Below are 16,339 nucleotides of genomic sequence, written 5' to 3' on the forward strand. Positions count from 1 at the left end.
ATTATGAGTATTTTATTATCATATTTATATTAATTGATATAAGTAATTAATATCGAGAAGTAAATATAAAAAAAACATATGCTAAAATGCTAAATAAAAATTTAAAAATATCTTTTATAATTCAATGAACAAGAAAAAATAAATTATTTAATTATAACTATAATAAGTTGCATTGATTTGAGTAAGTTTTTAAGTATCCGTCTATATAAAGCGCTATAAGCACAGAAATGGAATAATTTTGAAGAGCGTACTAACAAAGCGAAAGGAGAAACAAGAGAGAGATTTTTCCCGCAGAAGAAAAAAAAAATATGAGTGGAGGATTATCACAAGACTGGGAGCCGGTGGTGATCCGTAAGAAGGCGCCGACTGCCGCTGCACGCAAGGATGAGAAAGCTGTTAACGCTGCCCGTCGCTCCGGTGCTGAGATCGAAACCATCAGAAAATGTTCGTATCCTACTCGCTGCTTCGTTTTTTTCATCTCTACAACACTCATATATATGATGCTGTTCTAATTATTAACCTTAGCTTAATCATTTCTTCGGTTGCTCGTATAATCTATTGATTTTATTTCGATAGAGATTTCTAGCTCGATTATTGTTGCTGACTCTTGTATTGCTCAATTTTCTTATTTCTATATGCAGCTCCGATTATGCTAAGTCTTTAGCTAGGGTTTTCAATTTTTTTTTGTTACGATTATTGCTTGTTTCTATGTGTTTATGTTTGATTGATTGATGTACGTGCATATTTTAAGCTATTTCAAGTATGTATATTGTTTAGTTGAAATGTTTTTGGGTATATGACCACCTTAAGGACTGGTGTATTATCTCTGCTGTGGGATGGGGTGCTTATGAAGACCAAACTTGTTGATTTTCATGAGAATCAGAGCTTCCAGTTGCTGGCAATTAACTGTTTTCTGCTTATTTTGGGTAGATTGAAGTCTTTTATCATCCTTCTCACGCAAGTCTAATTTCCATGCTCTTGCTGTACATTCGTAACTAGGAAAGTTGAGTAGAAGTATAATCCATAAACGTGTCTTCCTTATCCTTTCATACTAGAATTTTCAATCATTGTAGCATTGCGTCATGCTACCTTCTCTCATTTGAAACTTGAAGTTTCTTTCAATATTCTTTGAATCTGGAAATCTATAGTTGAATCTGGCAACTAGAAACCATGAGGTGTGAATGAAAATGAATTCCCTATTTGTAGAGATGAGATGTTTGATGGCACATATCTAACATTTCTTCATTTTGATATACGTTTTCTAGTGCGTTGCAGATACTTCAGGATATATTCTATGTTGTTAGTGTGTAAAGTTTTACAAATATGAGGGTCCTTGCATGGCAATATGATGAGTGCTATTGAATACTCTCTTTTGAGCTCCCCCCCACCCCGAAACACACAAATCTTTCCGTCCAAAGTCCCTTCTTTTTTTTCCAATTTCTATGTTGCCCGTTTTTCCTATTAGTAAACTTGTGTGTATTTGTTTTTGAGGGATAGTCGGTGCTTACAATATCTATCTTCTATTGCAGCTACTGCTGGCATAAACAGGGCTGCCTCTAGTAGTACGACCTTGAACACCAGGAAACTTGATGAAGATACTGAGAATCTGGCTCGTAAGTTAAAGCAACACCTTTTACAACTTAATTAGAAATGTGTGTACGAGCATACATCATATTTAGATTATGTTGTGTTCTTTTGGTTGAAGTCATGTTTGCTTCTAATTGTTCTTTGGTGTTAACTTTGATCTCCTCTACATTATTTTTAGGGTATTATATTAACTACTTCTGATGTTTCAAACACATCCATCCATCAACGAATGTGTTTACATTTTGCAAAATTTTGAAATTTCTTTGAACTTCATTATAGTGAGAAGAAGATTCCTTCTTAAGGTCTGCGAGTCAAAATGTTTTGGGAACACATCTACCCTGTCAAATGAAAATCATCCTTGAATGCTTTCTCTACATCTATACTGCTTTATTCATAAACACATTATGCACTCTGCTATATTCATTCCCGCTAGAAATTGTTTTATTCAACATCCACAATTCTTATGCATGTGATGTCATGTTGCTGGGGATAGCGCGGTTAATTACTTTATTTCATTTGTGATCTCTCTCTTCTCTTTTATATGTTCTCCTTTTTTCACTCTAATAGATCTCCTGCTATTTAATGATCTAATTTTGGTGTTTGAGTTGTTTTGACTTCTGTATCTGTTTCTACTCATTTATGTATGCATTTCATCCTCAGCAAACAATATAGTAATATTTTGTACCACAACAAACTCATTCCTTCCTATGACAATATCTGCTTGAAATTTTTCGTTTTTTACCATGTTGTCAGATCAAAAAGTACCAACTGAACTAAAGAAAGCCATCATGCAAGCTCGACAAGATAAGAAGCTGACTCAGTCTCAACTTGCTCAGGTATGCCATTTTTCTGTCTCCCTCCTCCCCAACCATCCCCCTAAGACTTAAAAAGGAAGTAGAAAAGGGGGAAAATGAACAGATTGCGAGTACCAGGTGACTGATTCCATAATCTGTGTGAAAATAAATGGTTTCTAATATTCCTTGTTGTTTTGCAGCTGATAAATGAGAAGCCTCAAATCATCCAGGAGTATGAGTCGGGAAAGGCAATTCCAAATCAACAAATCATCTCTAAACTGGAGAGAGCTCTTGGTGCAAAACTTAGAGGAAAGAAATGAAGTGCCTCTTTGCTCTCAAATCTCTATTCCAGTTCTAACTGTGGTCATGTACATGGACAACTTTTTCTGTTAGCCCTCTTTCTATAACCACTGTGGTGCTTATGCCTGTGTATGGATTGATGGTTGTGAATTTCTTGGCTAAATGGGTGTTACTTCTGTGGAAAAATAAGACGTCTATGCTTGTGCAAGGGATGTTGTCTTTGTGCTTTCCCGTTTTCTTTAGAAATAGTTCTCACTTCTGTGAGGATCAGCATTTGAGATATAATGGAAGACATAATTGACATATGGGAAAATGCAAAGTATATCCCTTTGCAGTGTGGAATATAATTTGATGCTACAATTCTATACTAATGGAGATGTTACCTCTTCTATATATAAAAATATAATAACCATATGTGAATGATTTTATGTGAGCATTGTTACTGCGTGTTATGCATTTTTAGCACTTGTGTAGAATGAAGTTACTATTATGAAGAGTGAGTTTCTACAGATGTAGAGAAACAATTTACTATGAGCAGGATTGTGTTTCGCGGAAATTGCCCCGTGTAGTACAAAGAACTCCGCTATTTGTTACATTGATGTTGAAATTCTCATAAAGGTTAAATTACACTTCCCAACATCTACTAACATTTACTAAATTTAGATTTAGCACGAGTAGAGAATACTAAATTAAATAAAAGTGTCATTGTGCACGCAAAGAAAAAGATGACGAAAGCAAACTAGGAAGCATATTACAAGTTATTAAGAATCTATTCACAGGCCAATTTTGTACCAAAACTGGTCAGGCAAATTGCAAACGCTTGGAAAGCAGACAACGGCTTCCTGTAGTCCATTGTAAAAACATCATCTCCTACTTTCCCAAACTGGAGGATAACTGTATCTTCGTCACCTTTTCCATCAGGTTGGCTTTGGTCCATCGTTGCAACTAGCTGAAAGTTTTTCACAGATGCAACGGTGACCCTTCCGTGGAAATTTAAACACCAACATTGCAAATGCTCATGCCACCGTGGAGCTTTGTTTTTCAGAACTGTAGAGTTGGCTTCTGCGGAACCAGGTTGCTTCTTCTTCGGAGCATCCTGAGATTTGTCAATAACAGCTTCCCCAGGACAGGGGCACTTGAGTGAACATATCATCCTCCTTGGTCCTCTAGACTTCAACAGGTTTAACTTGTAGGAAACATTTCCCACTTCAAAATTACCAGCTGGTAATTGGGGACTAATTTGCTTACTTGCAAAACGTCGACAAGACCGGCTGCTTGATGGCCTTGCCCCATTGTGTGGGGGTTGACTATCATATATGGTAAAATTGGTTCCAAGAAAGTCCGATCTGTCAGTTGGATTCAATAGGAAGGTTAGAAAATGAAGGAACAAACAAGAATGAAAATAAGAACACATCTTTTCTTCTCCCCTTACTTGGAAGAATACTTATCTATCATAATGACAGGGAAACACAGGTATTAGGGTGGGTTATTGCAAGTTAAAAAGGAAAATTAAGCTTTGGCCAAGAGATAGGCGACATTACATGCTTTTTACTGTGTTGTTGTTTCTAGTGATGTATTTAAATGTTTGTTTCTCCAGCTAATGACATTGAACGCAAGACTCAAACGGAAAATCTGGTTAGGAAAGGAGAGTAAAAAAGACAACAAAAAAGTCCAAGTAAAGCATTCAATTTTCTAACTTCCTCTCAAGGCAAGAAACCTTAACAACAAAGAAACAACATTGATGGGACTATCTTTAAGAACGTTTCTATGGGCCACTAAATGAAAAGGGTACCAGCACACTTTTGTTAAGGGGGGTGATACAGCTGTGTACTTCCAGCTGCAAGCATCATCATTTTTTGTACCGACGATTGAACAGATTCCTTAATGGCAAGCCATAATAGGAAAGTGTAGATTTCCTTCCTTAGTACAGTTCCAAATAAGAAGAGTAGATTTCCTTCCTAATTAATGTGTCATATTTCAACTGAAGTAATTGTTTGATGAAAAACTAACTAGCAGAGGAACATTAACATTGAAGTTAACCATGTCTGCATGATCAGAAGTGTACAATTGCATGTTAATTCATTGTATCAAGATTAGTGTTCTCAGTTACATGGCAGCAAAGATGGGTAAACGTCTAGATACCAAACAATTTTATGTTACGAGACTTGGATATCTTGACGTAATATTTGGAAATAAAGAGAGGAAGAAATAGCACCATGCCAGGATTCTTCTTTCTAAAAATTTTATGTTCCGAGAATTCTGTCAGTGGTATTATCAGCAGTTGCCAGCCTAAAAACAATTCAGTTGCTCGGGACACAAAAGTAACAAGATCTGCGAAATTAGGTAGACTATCTATCACATAAATTATAGCTTAAGAATATAGCCAGAATTTTTATCCCTAAAGAGTTGAATTTCACCATGCCAGGATTCTTCTTTCTTGCAAAATATTAATAGAGACATTGCATGAGGGACATCAAAAAGGTATGCAAATAAAAAAATCTAAGGTATAACCAGCAAGACTATTTGGAATGCCTCACAAATATTCTCGTCCCACCTCAACACCACTACTTAGTCTTGATGCACCCTCTTCTCTTAGCATTCTAGATCACTAAGCAGCCTGTTCAAGCCACTCTGCTTTGTAGCAACATATCAAACCAGTTGACCTTTTAGACAAAAAATGCCTCACAATTTGGCTTCTAATGTGTGACACCGAATATCTCCCAACAAAACAAGTTTTGTATCTGATACACTTAGAAGGAAGACACATTTGACACTATACTAGTGACTCTTATTGCACATCTAGATTTTAATTTTTCATCAGATATCATATGTATTGGTAAGGTTTGGTATTCCTCTATTCTTCTCATTCTTTTGTGAAACACGATCTGGAAGAGAACCTTTTGAACTTCTACAGGATCAACCAAACATGCAGCAAGAAGAAGCAACATAAGGTTGAAACACCTTGTGTACATAATAAGTATGTACATGTTACTTTATACAACAACAAATATGTATTATATATCCACGGAATCTTTTCTTCGAACTTAGGTTATGTCAATCTCAAAGAAGAAATATAATTATTAATTAGTATAATTTTCACCTGCACTCTACCGAGTTCTAGCCATGTCATTCTATATTTTTCTATAAACATCATTTTTCCTAAATTCAACATCGGCATCTAGTCGTCAAGCTACATATATGAAACTAGACGTGTTAGTGAGAATTATGATATTTCTGATTATTAGGACTTTAAACATACCGCCTAGCTTTAGCCCTTCAGACTCTTTTTGCCTGACAACTTTGAACACATATAACAGCAAAGAAATGGCCTTCATCAGTATTAATTTTAAGGGGTCAACTAATATTTACCTTAACTTCCCAACATACGCCTTACTTCTCTGAGACAAATCATCTGCGTCAAGAGATATTATATATTCAATGTGAGCACCACTTCTGTACCTCCGGGCTGCTAAGAGGAACTTCCCCTGGTCCATTAACGCTGCCAAATATAAATACCAAGAAAACATTCAAAAATAATAGAGAAATCTCTAACAACTAGGAGCAACATATTATGACTGATGAGTCTACACGTCTTTGAAACAGTATCTGTTTTAGTAATTGGAGTATCAGACTCAAACCATCCATCAAACTAATAGCTTTCGTGAAATAGGAATGAAAAATACAATACAACAGTCTTTTATTACACGGAGTCCGGATAAAATGTGAAATGAAAATAAATAATCATGATGAATTTTCATGTCATGCTTATAAAAAAGATAATAACTGTGCATGTCTTTAGACTTTGTAAATTGCCAAGAAAGTACAGGCAAACTTTCAAGTGCTTTTAACTATTCTAACTTTAAGAGATTAAAATATTAAAACGGATTATGGAAGATTTCAAATCTTGATGAAAGAAAGATGGGAGCACGATAAAGATAGGTGCGAACATGTAGACAATAAATGATTGAGACTTCCATTGATAAGTCAATGAGTGTTTAGTTGAATAGTCAATGCTGATATAAAGTCTAAACAAAACATGCAGACCAAGTCATTGACCCAGAAAGATTCAAAGGCAATTTAAAGCGTATGCCATTCAGTTGCTAAGCAACCACCTAAAGTACAGTCCCAGCCAGCATTTTCATGAAGTCAAACATCAATTACTGCAGCTAGTAGCCAATTTCCCAAGGCTAAATTCCTGAAAATAATATTTGTCAAAGTAACAACTCACAGGGTGAAAGAGCGAGATATAGGTAAAAGGTTGCGTTCTTCTTGTCACGTTTGATGAAACATTGAAGAGGAGGGTCCCGAGGCCCTGGCTGCAGAAGAAAATTGGAGAAAGAAGGCATCATTAACAGCTGCATTAAACATTATAGATAAAAATACAAAAACGAAGTAAACTAAGCACCTAACTACCTACATTATACAGATAATCAAGCTACAGTATTTCTTTCAGCTGAATTATAACTGAAACCAACCCAGTATTCGAAAAGATCAGTAAAAATATTTCCCACTTTTCTTCCATCAGCTTGCTTCATCTACTGGAACAAGTAACGGTGCACCTTTTACACATACAGGAAACTCGTTGTTGTAAGAGTTGATCAAATTCAGAATGGAAGAAGTTAATCTAGCCTAACGCGTATACAACAGGGACAATCCGCAAGCTCAAAAGGAAATCCCATTGTACTCCCAGCTGAAAAACAACAAGTTCACTAGACTACAAAACTACAATCGATCAACTACACCTTGATCCAAAATAGTCTGGACGGTTATACAAATCCACTATTTCTATTCCTCTCTATAATCAGCCCTATTTCACATTTTCACTCCCACCCAAAATTACCAACTCCAGAACTTCCCTTCTTTTCCTTTCTTCAGTGTTTCACTTGTCACAGCACCACAACAATTAAGCTTATGCAACAATGAGAACAATACAACAACACACAAATTTACGGAATCAAAGCTCAAACGACCTAAAATTACACTATTCAAACCTCCAATTAACTAAAATCACAGAAAATACCAAAAAAAAACAATAATAATAATTGAGGTCAAAAAAAAAAAAAGTTAAAAGCAATTTGCACCTGTTTAAGGCAAGACGGGAAAGTAATTTTCCCAGCCTGAAGAGACGACTCAACTACATCCTCAGTAACTTGCCTCCATCTCTTACACACACATCCACAAGCGACGACGTTTTGACGTAGAGGCCAACTGTCCTCCGAAGCTTCCACTCGCTGTATAATCTCTCTCAACAGCTCCGGCAACATATTCGACCACGACGACGTTGCATCGCCGGAATCCGATTCACTGGCGGCGCCGTTTCGGTCATCTCCAACAGCGAAATCATCTCTGGTAGAAGGTTCTGGAAGTTTGAATTCTTTGAATGATTTGGAAAATGTAAAAGATCGACTGATGATTCTTCGTGAGAGAAATGAACGACGAAGTGACATGTTGATGAATTTTTTTTTCTCTTTTTTTTTTTGTTTGTATTTTTTGGTTCTCTTTTTTTTTTTGTGAAACTGTAAATTAGAGTGTGAAGGAGAGAGAATAAAGGAGACCAGAAAATTTTGGTTTGTGAAAGGGAAAAGATAGAGTAAACTGTCTGTCACTTTAAACTTATATCACTGGTTGACGTGTCATGTGTGCTTAGATTTGGATTTGAATATTATTTTTTTTCAAAAAATAAATGATTTGTTTTGAAAGAAAAGTTTTTAGAGAGCATGTTGTAAAATTAAATTCTGACTATATAAGCTGGCTCACGTTGTTGATCTCAAATCGTATAAAGGAGAAGGTGATGATAGGCTAACAATCAACGTAAAACTTGTTTTTAATAATAATATACTTAGAATATTTGAGTGTGGCGTGGATATATGCAATATCTATTAATTAGAAATATGTTTTAGATTTATTGAACTTCTAATCTAGCTAGATTTCTCTTTAACAATCTTATCTTATATAGAGATATTTCATTATAAAACTCATGTTTCGTGAAGAACTATCTTTTATGTTATATTATAATGGCACCTATTATAATTATAATATGTGTCTTTCATTATAACATTTTGTTGGTCCCAAAAAAAATTACACAAACAACGATATTATAAAAATATTTGATTGTATTATTATTATATATATATATATATATGCACACGTGAAGTGAAGTTAATCGCATTAGTAAAGATTAATATAGCTGATAATAACTTATTTAGGATTGAGAAGTATGTGTTATCGTAAATAATTTTCTTATTGAAAGTATTTTTACTTTTAATGAGCATGTTTGCAGTAGCCAATTTTAAATTAGTGTGTCAATGAATTTCTATATGGAATGATTAAATTTTAAAGAAGTTCTTATTTTGAATAATTTTTTAAAAAAAGTAAATATGGTAGGTAAACTTGTTTTGTTAATGTAACTCACATGTCAGATTAGTGGGTAATGATTAGTTTATTTATTGCTTTAAATGAAAGAGAAAGACTTCTTCTTGTTTGACTATTTTTTTTTCTTGTTCGAGTATAAATGATATGGTCAAAATTAGACGGCTCAAATCTCTCAAAATCTAATGATATTATTCGTTTTGTGGGTACATTTTTTTAAAATTTGAATATATATATATATTAACACAAAAAATTATACATTTTAAAATGATTTAAATATATTAGAAGTTATAATAATTAATAATTTTAAGATGTTTAAAAAAAATTAAAATTAAAGATGAATTCATTTAAATATCGAAAGGCAAAAAATATCATATGAATTAAGATTAAAGGAGTAATATATTCTTAATTTCAATCTATATGAATTCCAAAAAACAAAAATAAATCTTCGTTTCCAAGATTTTATTAATTCAACTCTTTTCTAAATACATTAAACCAGATGTGAAAATTTTAATCAACTCTATTTTATACTAATATTTTATTTATTCAACTCTTTTTCCTTGGTCATCTATTGTTCCATATGCTTCCACGTGGCCATTTGATTCTTCATATAATAATGAAAATAATAAAGGAAGGGAATAAGGAAAAATTGATTTCTTTTTTTCCTAAAAGTATAGAAAGACACCAAAGTTGATATTTCCACTCATTTTTTCTAAAGTATATGGACCTCAGTAAATTGCGATTTGAACAAATACAATTAGTTTATATTTTTTGGTTTTGACCTTGTTTAAATAAGTTTAACAAGAATAACTAGCATGTTAATACGTATGGTTGGCTGCAAAGACATTTTTACTCTTCGTTGATCATTAGAACTTTAGTACAAATTTTGACATTACATTACAAGAAATTATTCACAAATCCTAATTGATATCATCAAAAAAGTACCAAGTGGATGAGCAAAACGTGCATTAGCATATTTAAACCTTGGCGATTCGTTGAAATTTCAACACAAGTTGTGTCACAATTTTAGCGTAAATTGTTCAAAACACTTGATATATATATTATCAATCATTCCACATAAATTGAACCTAATCAACTCCAAATTTGATATCAAATATTATAATGTCAATTCTAACAATTTTTAATGGTTGGAATCAACTTAACCAATCAAAAGTTAATACACCATTTACATCTTCTTCACAATCAAGTTCAACAAGACCTCAATATAGTAATGTTATTTCAATTTAATTTTTCTTAACCAAACATTATAATTTCAATTTTAAGAGTACCTACATATCTTTTTTTCTCTCTTGTTTTCTATGTTTGTTGATTCTTTTAGTCACAATTTTAGAGTTGAGCCCTTACCTTTAAAAGATATTAAGGTATGCACTTTCTAGAACCAAACCATACACACAACAATGATGGTGCAAGAATGGAAACATGGATGGTTTTGGAACACATGTTTTTTTTTGTTGATGTTTTTCCCATTTACTTATTTTTGCATTCACCAAGTATGATCAACAACAAATTCCCCTTAAAATAGGAAAATTCATTTATTATTCTAGGTAGGAAAAAAGAAGAGAGAAAAATAACATACTCCTCTAATAAATGCCTTTTTCTTTTGGTGAAAATGTCTTTCTAATGGAATGATATTTTTAATCTTTGTCATTCAAATGAATTGATTTTTAATTTTTGCTCTCGTTAATCGAATTTAAGCATAACTTCTTTGAGAGCGTAGGGGCATAATTTCTGAAATTTACATCCCGTTAGAAAATGTTTAGCTAAAAGGACATAGATTAAAGGCCGACATAAAATAAGAGAAAGAGTGTCAATCACGTTCTAAAACATATCACCTTATATCTTTATTCCACGTACCAAACAATTAATCCAACATTCTTATTCTCCTCGGACCATACGAATGTGCAATACATGCAAATGACTACTGGGCTCACGGGCCTAAAGTTTGGAGTGACTTGTTGTGTGGGTTAGTCACAACTTGATCCACCTTTTAATATTCAGCCAATCTTGAAATATTTATTTAAAAAATAACCAACTTTCATTTATGACGATCTTTTTGCTCTTTAATTCTCATTTGATTGCAACACTACTCTGAAATTTCACTTATACAAATTGGAATTCCTTAGAAACAACCTCTTCCTTCCTATTCGTAAATATAAGTAATATAATGCTTAGTTCATTTTTTTTTTCACGCATAACAAATATATATATATATATATTAAAGTTATAAGTGAATCATTATCATAAATAATGGAGTAATGTTTATTTGATCCCATATTGATGTTAAAAAAAATATAAATCAAAAAGGTCATTAAGGAATAGGTATTGATGAATATAAAAGAATGGGCTCTAAAAATCGTAGTCCAACCTTATCAAATCACGGATTAGGTCAGGTTGGCCCAACGAGTCTGACCCATATTGACGGCTCTAATATATGACATCATTTGAAATGTGAAAATTTAACTAACTAATCTGGCCCATATTGACGGCTCTAATATATGACATCATTTGAAATGTGAAAATTTAACTAACTAATTTTTAGTATGAATTTAAATATGTTTTTTTTATGAAACAAAAATGTCACCTTTAAAGCAAACATAAACAGTAGCTTAATTCACAATAATTAAGCACTTAAAAACATTCTAATTTTTTGTTTTAAAAAACTACTTTTTTTAAAATTTATTTTTTACTTATTCAGTAGGCGATTAATAAATAACATGACAATTTTACACAACCTTTTAAAAATATAATAAAGTTAATACTTTGAGAAATGCAATACGTGAATAAAGATAAATTTAAAAAGTAAGTGATAAACATATCTTTTAATCTTTTAAACTAGACAAAAAAAATTATTAATATGTATTTGTTTGCATACAAATAAACTAAAAATGAACGGAGAAGACCAATTTACGTCTCCAAGCAAGGAGCAACTACATTACACTAAAGATATTTTTTAACAATAATTAACTAAATATATTTTTTAAGCAACTAAAACTCTGTAAATGCCTTAAAAATCTATAATGACATTGGATTAACTACTCCCTCCGTCCCATATTGATCATTATACTAAAAATAATTATCCTATATCAGCTATTCGAATCAGTAAAATTATTTTTTTATTTATGACGTCTTAAACACCGTACAAAATGAAAATTGATCAATTAATATGAAACATAAGGAGTAATATCGATAAAAGCTTTAACACTCGTTATAACTGTACATATTTATTACCACTAAAAAATATTTTATCATAATGCAGAAATATAAAAATTAAAAGAGAGGGTGTAGCATTCTTAAAAATATTTTTTTCCAATACATTCTGGATTAGTTGATACAGGCTCAACAAAAGTTCCTTCTCTAGGTTTACATAATTACCCCTTACCGCTGTTCATCAGTGCGCCACATCTTCACATTGTGGCGCGCTGCTTGAATAACACGTGTTTCTCTGCATGGGATCAACTGCTTGTTAGCTTAACACCTGTCACAGCCACTCATTCACTTGTAAAAGAAAAAATAAAAAAAACAAAAAAAATTCTTCTCTAATTTGAGAAATTTCATCTTAAAAGAAAAAAAAAAAAACTAACAACGTGCAAACCAGTCTGCATGATGAACTCGAAAATGTTCATGGATTTTCTCTTTGACGATCATGATTGATTCCCCATCTACGGATTCCGAATTGCAAATGCGCCGATGATATAAGAAATTCAATTGCTTGCTGTGGCGTTAGTAGTTCTACTAAATTCTCTATCGTCTTCATCCTCAGTTTATCCGCCTTCTCCAAAATCTCAACTAGCTTCTCCATCTTCCCTTCTATGTCTCCCATCAAACCAAGTATCTCACTTGCACTATCCTACATGTACGATAAATTCAACAAATTACTTGCTATTCTGGACTAAAATTGACTTAATTAGAACAAAGTTGATGATTTGGGGATCAGACAACCAACTGAGCTACTAAGATCTAATTTCTCAATTATTTTGAAATTGAATACTTGGAATTGTGATTTGATTATTGTAAATGACAGAGTGGCCTTGGAATAAATAAAAAAAAAAGAGGAAGAGAGAGATGAGGATTTCGTGCCTGCCAGTCGTTGAATTCGTCAGTGATAGAATTTTCTTCCTGAACAGCTTCACATTGAAGTTCGCTAACGCGAGCGAGTTGATCCGGCGATAGATCACCGAGATCTCCGTATCGGAGGCCACGGAGAATATCGATAATGTGAGATTCAAACAAAATGCTGGATTCAGTGTAAATAAGGTGAAAAGCGGTGGTCGGTCGCCATCCGGCGATCCAATGGAGAGAACGTTCAAGAGATGTAGACCATGGGGCGGAGTAAACGGAGAGGATATCATTTTTTGCAGCTAAGGATTTAACTCGATAGTACTCGTAGATATGGGACACAACTTTTTGAACGAGTTGTTGGTGCAATTCACGGTGTTGGTCACTGGTGGCGGGGCGGGGAACTTCGCTCAGTTGGCGTACGATTTCTTTCAGTTGATCAAACCATGTATCGTAGAAACGCTGGAAGCTCATCTTTCTGTTTTTTTTTTTTAAATTTTGTTTCCTTGTGTCCTTAGTTTGAGAGTGGTTTGAGTGGAGTGATTTTCATCTATAGTGTTTACTTCCTCTGTCTTTTTAGTTGTCGTATATTCAAAAAGGTATGAGAAAGTACTATAAATTACAAATTTATAATATACTATATCATAAAATATTAGTTAATTTTTTTTTTATTTGATTTTAAAAAAAAGAAGATCATATGACAATTAAAATGAAACGGATACGGATAGAGTAATTTTGTATGTATATTCAAGTGTATGAGTGTGGTGCGCTTATTAAGATTGGAAGATTATAACTGGTGTGGGGAGTGCCTTTTTTTTTTTATATATATTGGGAGGGACCAGTATCATTTTCAAGCTAAGATAAATATAGGTTACATAATTTTATTTCGTGCAAGTGTTTTTTATTTTAATTTGTTCAAAGAGTTCATCTTATTATAATTAGAAGTAATTTGATTTGAAAATTTTCATTTGCTTCTTAAAAAAGTACTAGTACTAGTAGTTTATAAGTCAGATAAATATTTAAATTTTAATTTTGAAAACATCAAATAATATTACATAAAATGTGATCGCTTCTCAAAATCTGAAGTCCAAAACTTCCAAATAATGGCGAGTCCCCTCACCGACTTGGATTAGCTCTGTGGCATACTAGAACCTCATCCCTTCTAAAGATGATTAACAGACTAATATGGGTTATGGTATTGTGAGGAAATCACTCTATTTTTAACGAAAAATCTCAATTTAAATTTTAAGTGTAGAATTTTTTTTGTTAGGAACATTAATAAGAATATGAACTTCAAATGTGAAGTCAGAAAAAGATATTCTAGAGATTAACTACTATCCACTGACACAGTTAGTTCATTTTTAGAAATACATATTTCTCTAATAATTATATTTTTTTATTTAATGAATAATGATTTTTCATCTTTTTTTTTTCTTTTTTTTTTAAACACTTCTTTAATCTAAGGGTTTATTTTTTTTTAAATACTTTTATTTCTTTGAAATAATGTTCAAATATTTTTGATACTATCGACTTTAAGTATTACTTAAATTGAAGTACATATGGTGGTGTATTGACCAAAGTTTTAATTTGTGTTGTTAATTGAATGAACTAAGAAGAGAAAACATGTCTGAAATAATGAAAGACTTATCCAAACACTTTTTCATGTTCCGAAGAAAACTTAATAAGTTATAAATAATTTTTGTATGAAATTAATTAGTCTAGATTCTAAAATAATAATAATAACAATGAGTAAAAAGTTACCTTTGATGAATGTCTCAAATTGCTTTAATGGTGTTTACGGAAAAGGAGAGTAAAAATAATGAGGACGAAGAAAACGGTGAAGAATCCTTCGTTTTTTCAGTAAGTCAAATAAGAATCCTAAACTAATTTCTATAATTAATTTAGAGTCCAAATTAGTATATAATACTCTTTTAATTTATATTTAAATATTTATAATATATAAATATATATCAAGAGAAATAATTATTTCTAAAAATAAATTGATGTTGTAATTTTCTTGTGAGTGGACAGTAGTTAATCTCTATTCTATATAAAAGGGAAAATTTCGCATATAGTTACAAGAATAAACTTAATTAGGCTTTTTAGCTATAGTTTACATATTTACAGGTTGTAGCTACAGTTTTAATGGTTATAGGCAAATGTATTTGTATAATTCGCTATTATTTGGTGTTGACACCCAATTTTTGACTTCCACAATATAGATTAATTACCGAGTTTCTTAAATTCCAAACGATTTGAAATAATTAGTTTTTATAAAGTTTAAAATATTTTTCAAGTTACTTTTAATTAATTTTATCATTTTTATAATTTTTAAGTAATATATATGTTTTATATAATTTTGTATATAATTAGTATATTTTATAAACATTTCGAAAATCATCTCAAAAAGATTTTAATTTTAGTAAGTATTTTATTAAATTAGTTTAGTTTAAATTATGGTTATAATTTGGAATCATCAATTTACAATTAAATTAATTATTTTATTTTGTTAAGATTAAGAAGTTCGTTAATTAATTTCTTATTAATTCATCTTAATTAACTTTTAGCCGAATCACCAACTAAACTCAATTTGACTATTTCTTAAACTCCAAAATCTAATCCATCTTTGTCCCACCCTAAACCCATTTGGACAAACCAATTTTGGGCCTTTTATCTTTGCAATTTCAGCAGCCCAATACTCTTAAGACCCAATTCCTAGCCACTCTTTAACATCCAACCGACCCAATTCCAATTTCTCAATACATTACAGCACACACTACATCAATTCCAAATAACAACAGCAAATACAACGTACAACATGACCAAAATGACCCCGTATTGTCCTTCTTCTCCTCCGGCTACAAGAAACCCAGAACTGGTACAACAGAGAAAGAGGCACGATTTTCTCCCCTTTCCTCTTTCGGAATGGGGCAAAAATTGCAAGAAAAGGTGTCTCTCCTTAATTGTGAAAGATTTTTGAAATTTGAATTGGGAATGAACCCTTTCTTATCCGATTTTTCCTCAATTTCTCCCCATTTTCGAACCCTAGCTTCCCCCTATAAATTCCCCCTCTTTTGATTGTGTGGGGTGGGAGAGATATAAGGAAGAAAGTTGAAAAAAAAGTTGGGAACAAAACTCCAAAACAAATAGAAGCAAAGTAGTCAAGAGAACAGAGAAAGGAATAGAAATATATAGCCTACATTTTGATAGTT

At 32.2% G+C, this 16,339-nt stretch overlaps 3 protein-coding genes across 3 annotated transcripts; 1 reads left to right on the forward strand and 2 right to left on the reverse strand.

Annotated features, from left to right (window-relative positions):
- The first annotated feature begins 229 nt into the window (after positions 1-229).
- On the forward strand, positions 230-3,095 carry LOC125876916 (multiprotein-bridging factor 1b-like). The gene is made up of 4 exons (XM_049558206.1): positions 230-444; positions 1,530-1,613; positions 2,341-2,423; positions 2,582-3,095. The coding sequence occupies exons 1-4, from the start codon at positions 309-311 to the stop codon at positions 2,699-2,701; spliced, it is 423 nt and encodes a 140-aa protein (XP_049414163.1). The 5' UTR covers positions 230-308; the 3' UTR covers positions 2,702-3,095.
- Positions 3,096-3,226: 131 nt separating this feature from the next.
- On the reverse strand, positions 3,227-8,196 carry LOC125876901 (tubby-like F-box protein 7). The gene is made up of 4 exons (XM_049558187.1): positions 7,763-8,196; positions 6,910-6,997; positions 6,051-6,180; positions 3,227-4,027 (listed from the first exon to the last, which is right to left on the reverse strand). The coding sequence occupies exons 1-4, from the start codon at positions 8,126-8,128 to the stop codon at positions 3,451-3,453; spliced, it is 1,161 nt and encodes a 386-aa protein (XP_049414144.1). The 5' UTR covers positions 8,129-8,196; the 3' UTR covers positions 3,227-3,450.
- A 4,494-nt stretch (positions 8,197-12,690) lies between these two features.
- On the reverse strand, positions 12,691-13,601 carry LOC125876913 (protein DOG1-like 3). The gene is made up of 2 exons (XM_049558203.1): positions 13,149-13,601; positions 12,691-12,918 (listed from the first exon to the last, which is right to left on the reverse strand). The coding sequence occupies exons 1-2, from the start codon at positions 13,599-13,601 to the stop codon at positions 12,691-12,693; spliced, it is 681 nt and encodes a 226-aa protein (XP_049414160.1).
- Between the last annotated feature and the right edge of the window lie 2,738 nt (positions 13,602-16,339).

This window comes from Solanum stenotomum, chromosome 9 (assembly GCF_019186545.1).
Source record: "Solanum stenotomum isolate F172 chromosome 9, ASM1918654v1, whole genome shotgun sequence".
Lineage (NCBI taxonomy): Eukaryota > Viridiplantae > Streptophyta > Magnoliopsida > Solanales > Solanaceae > Solanum > Solanum stenotomum.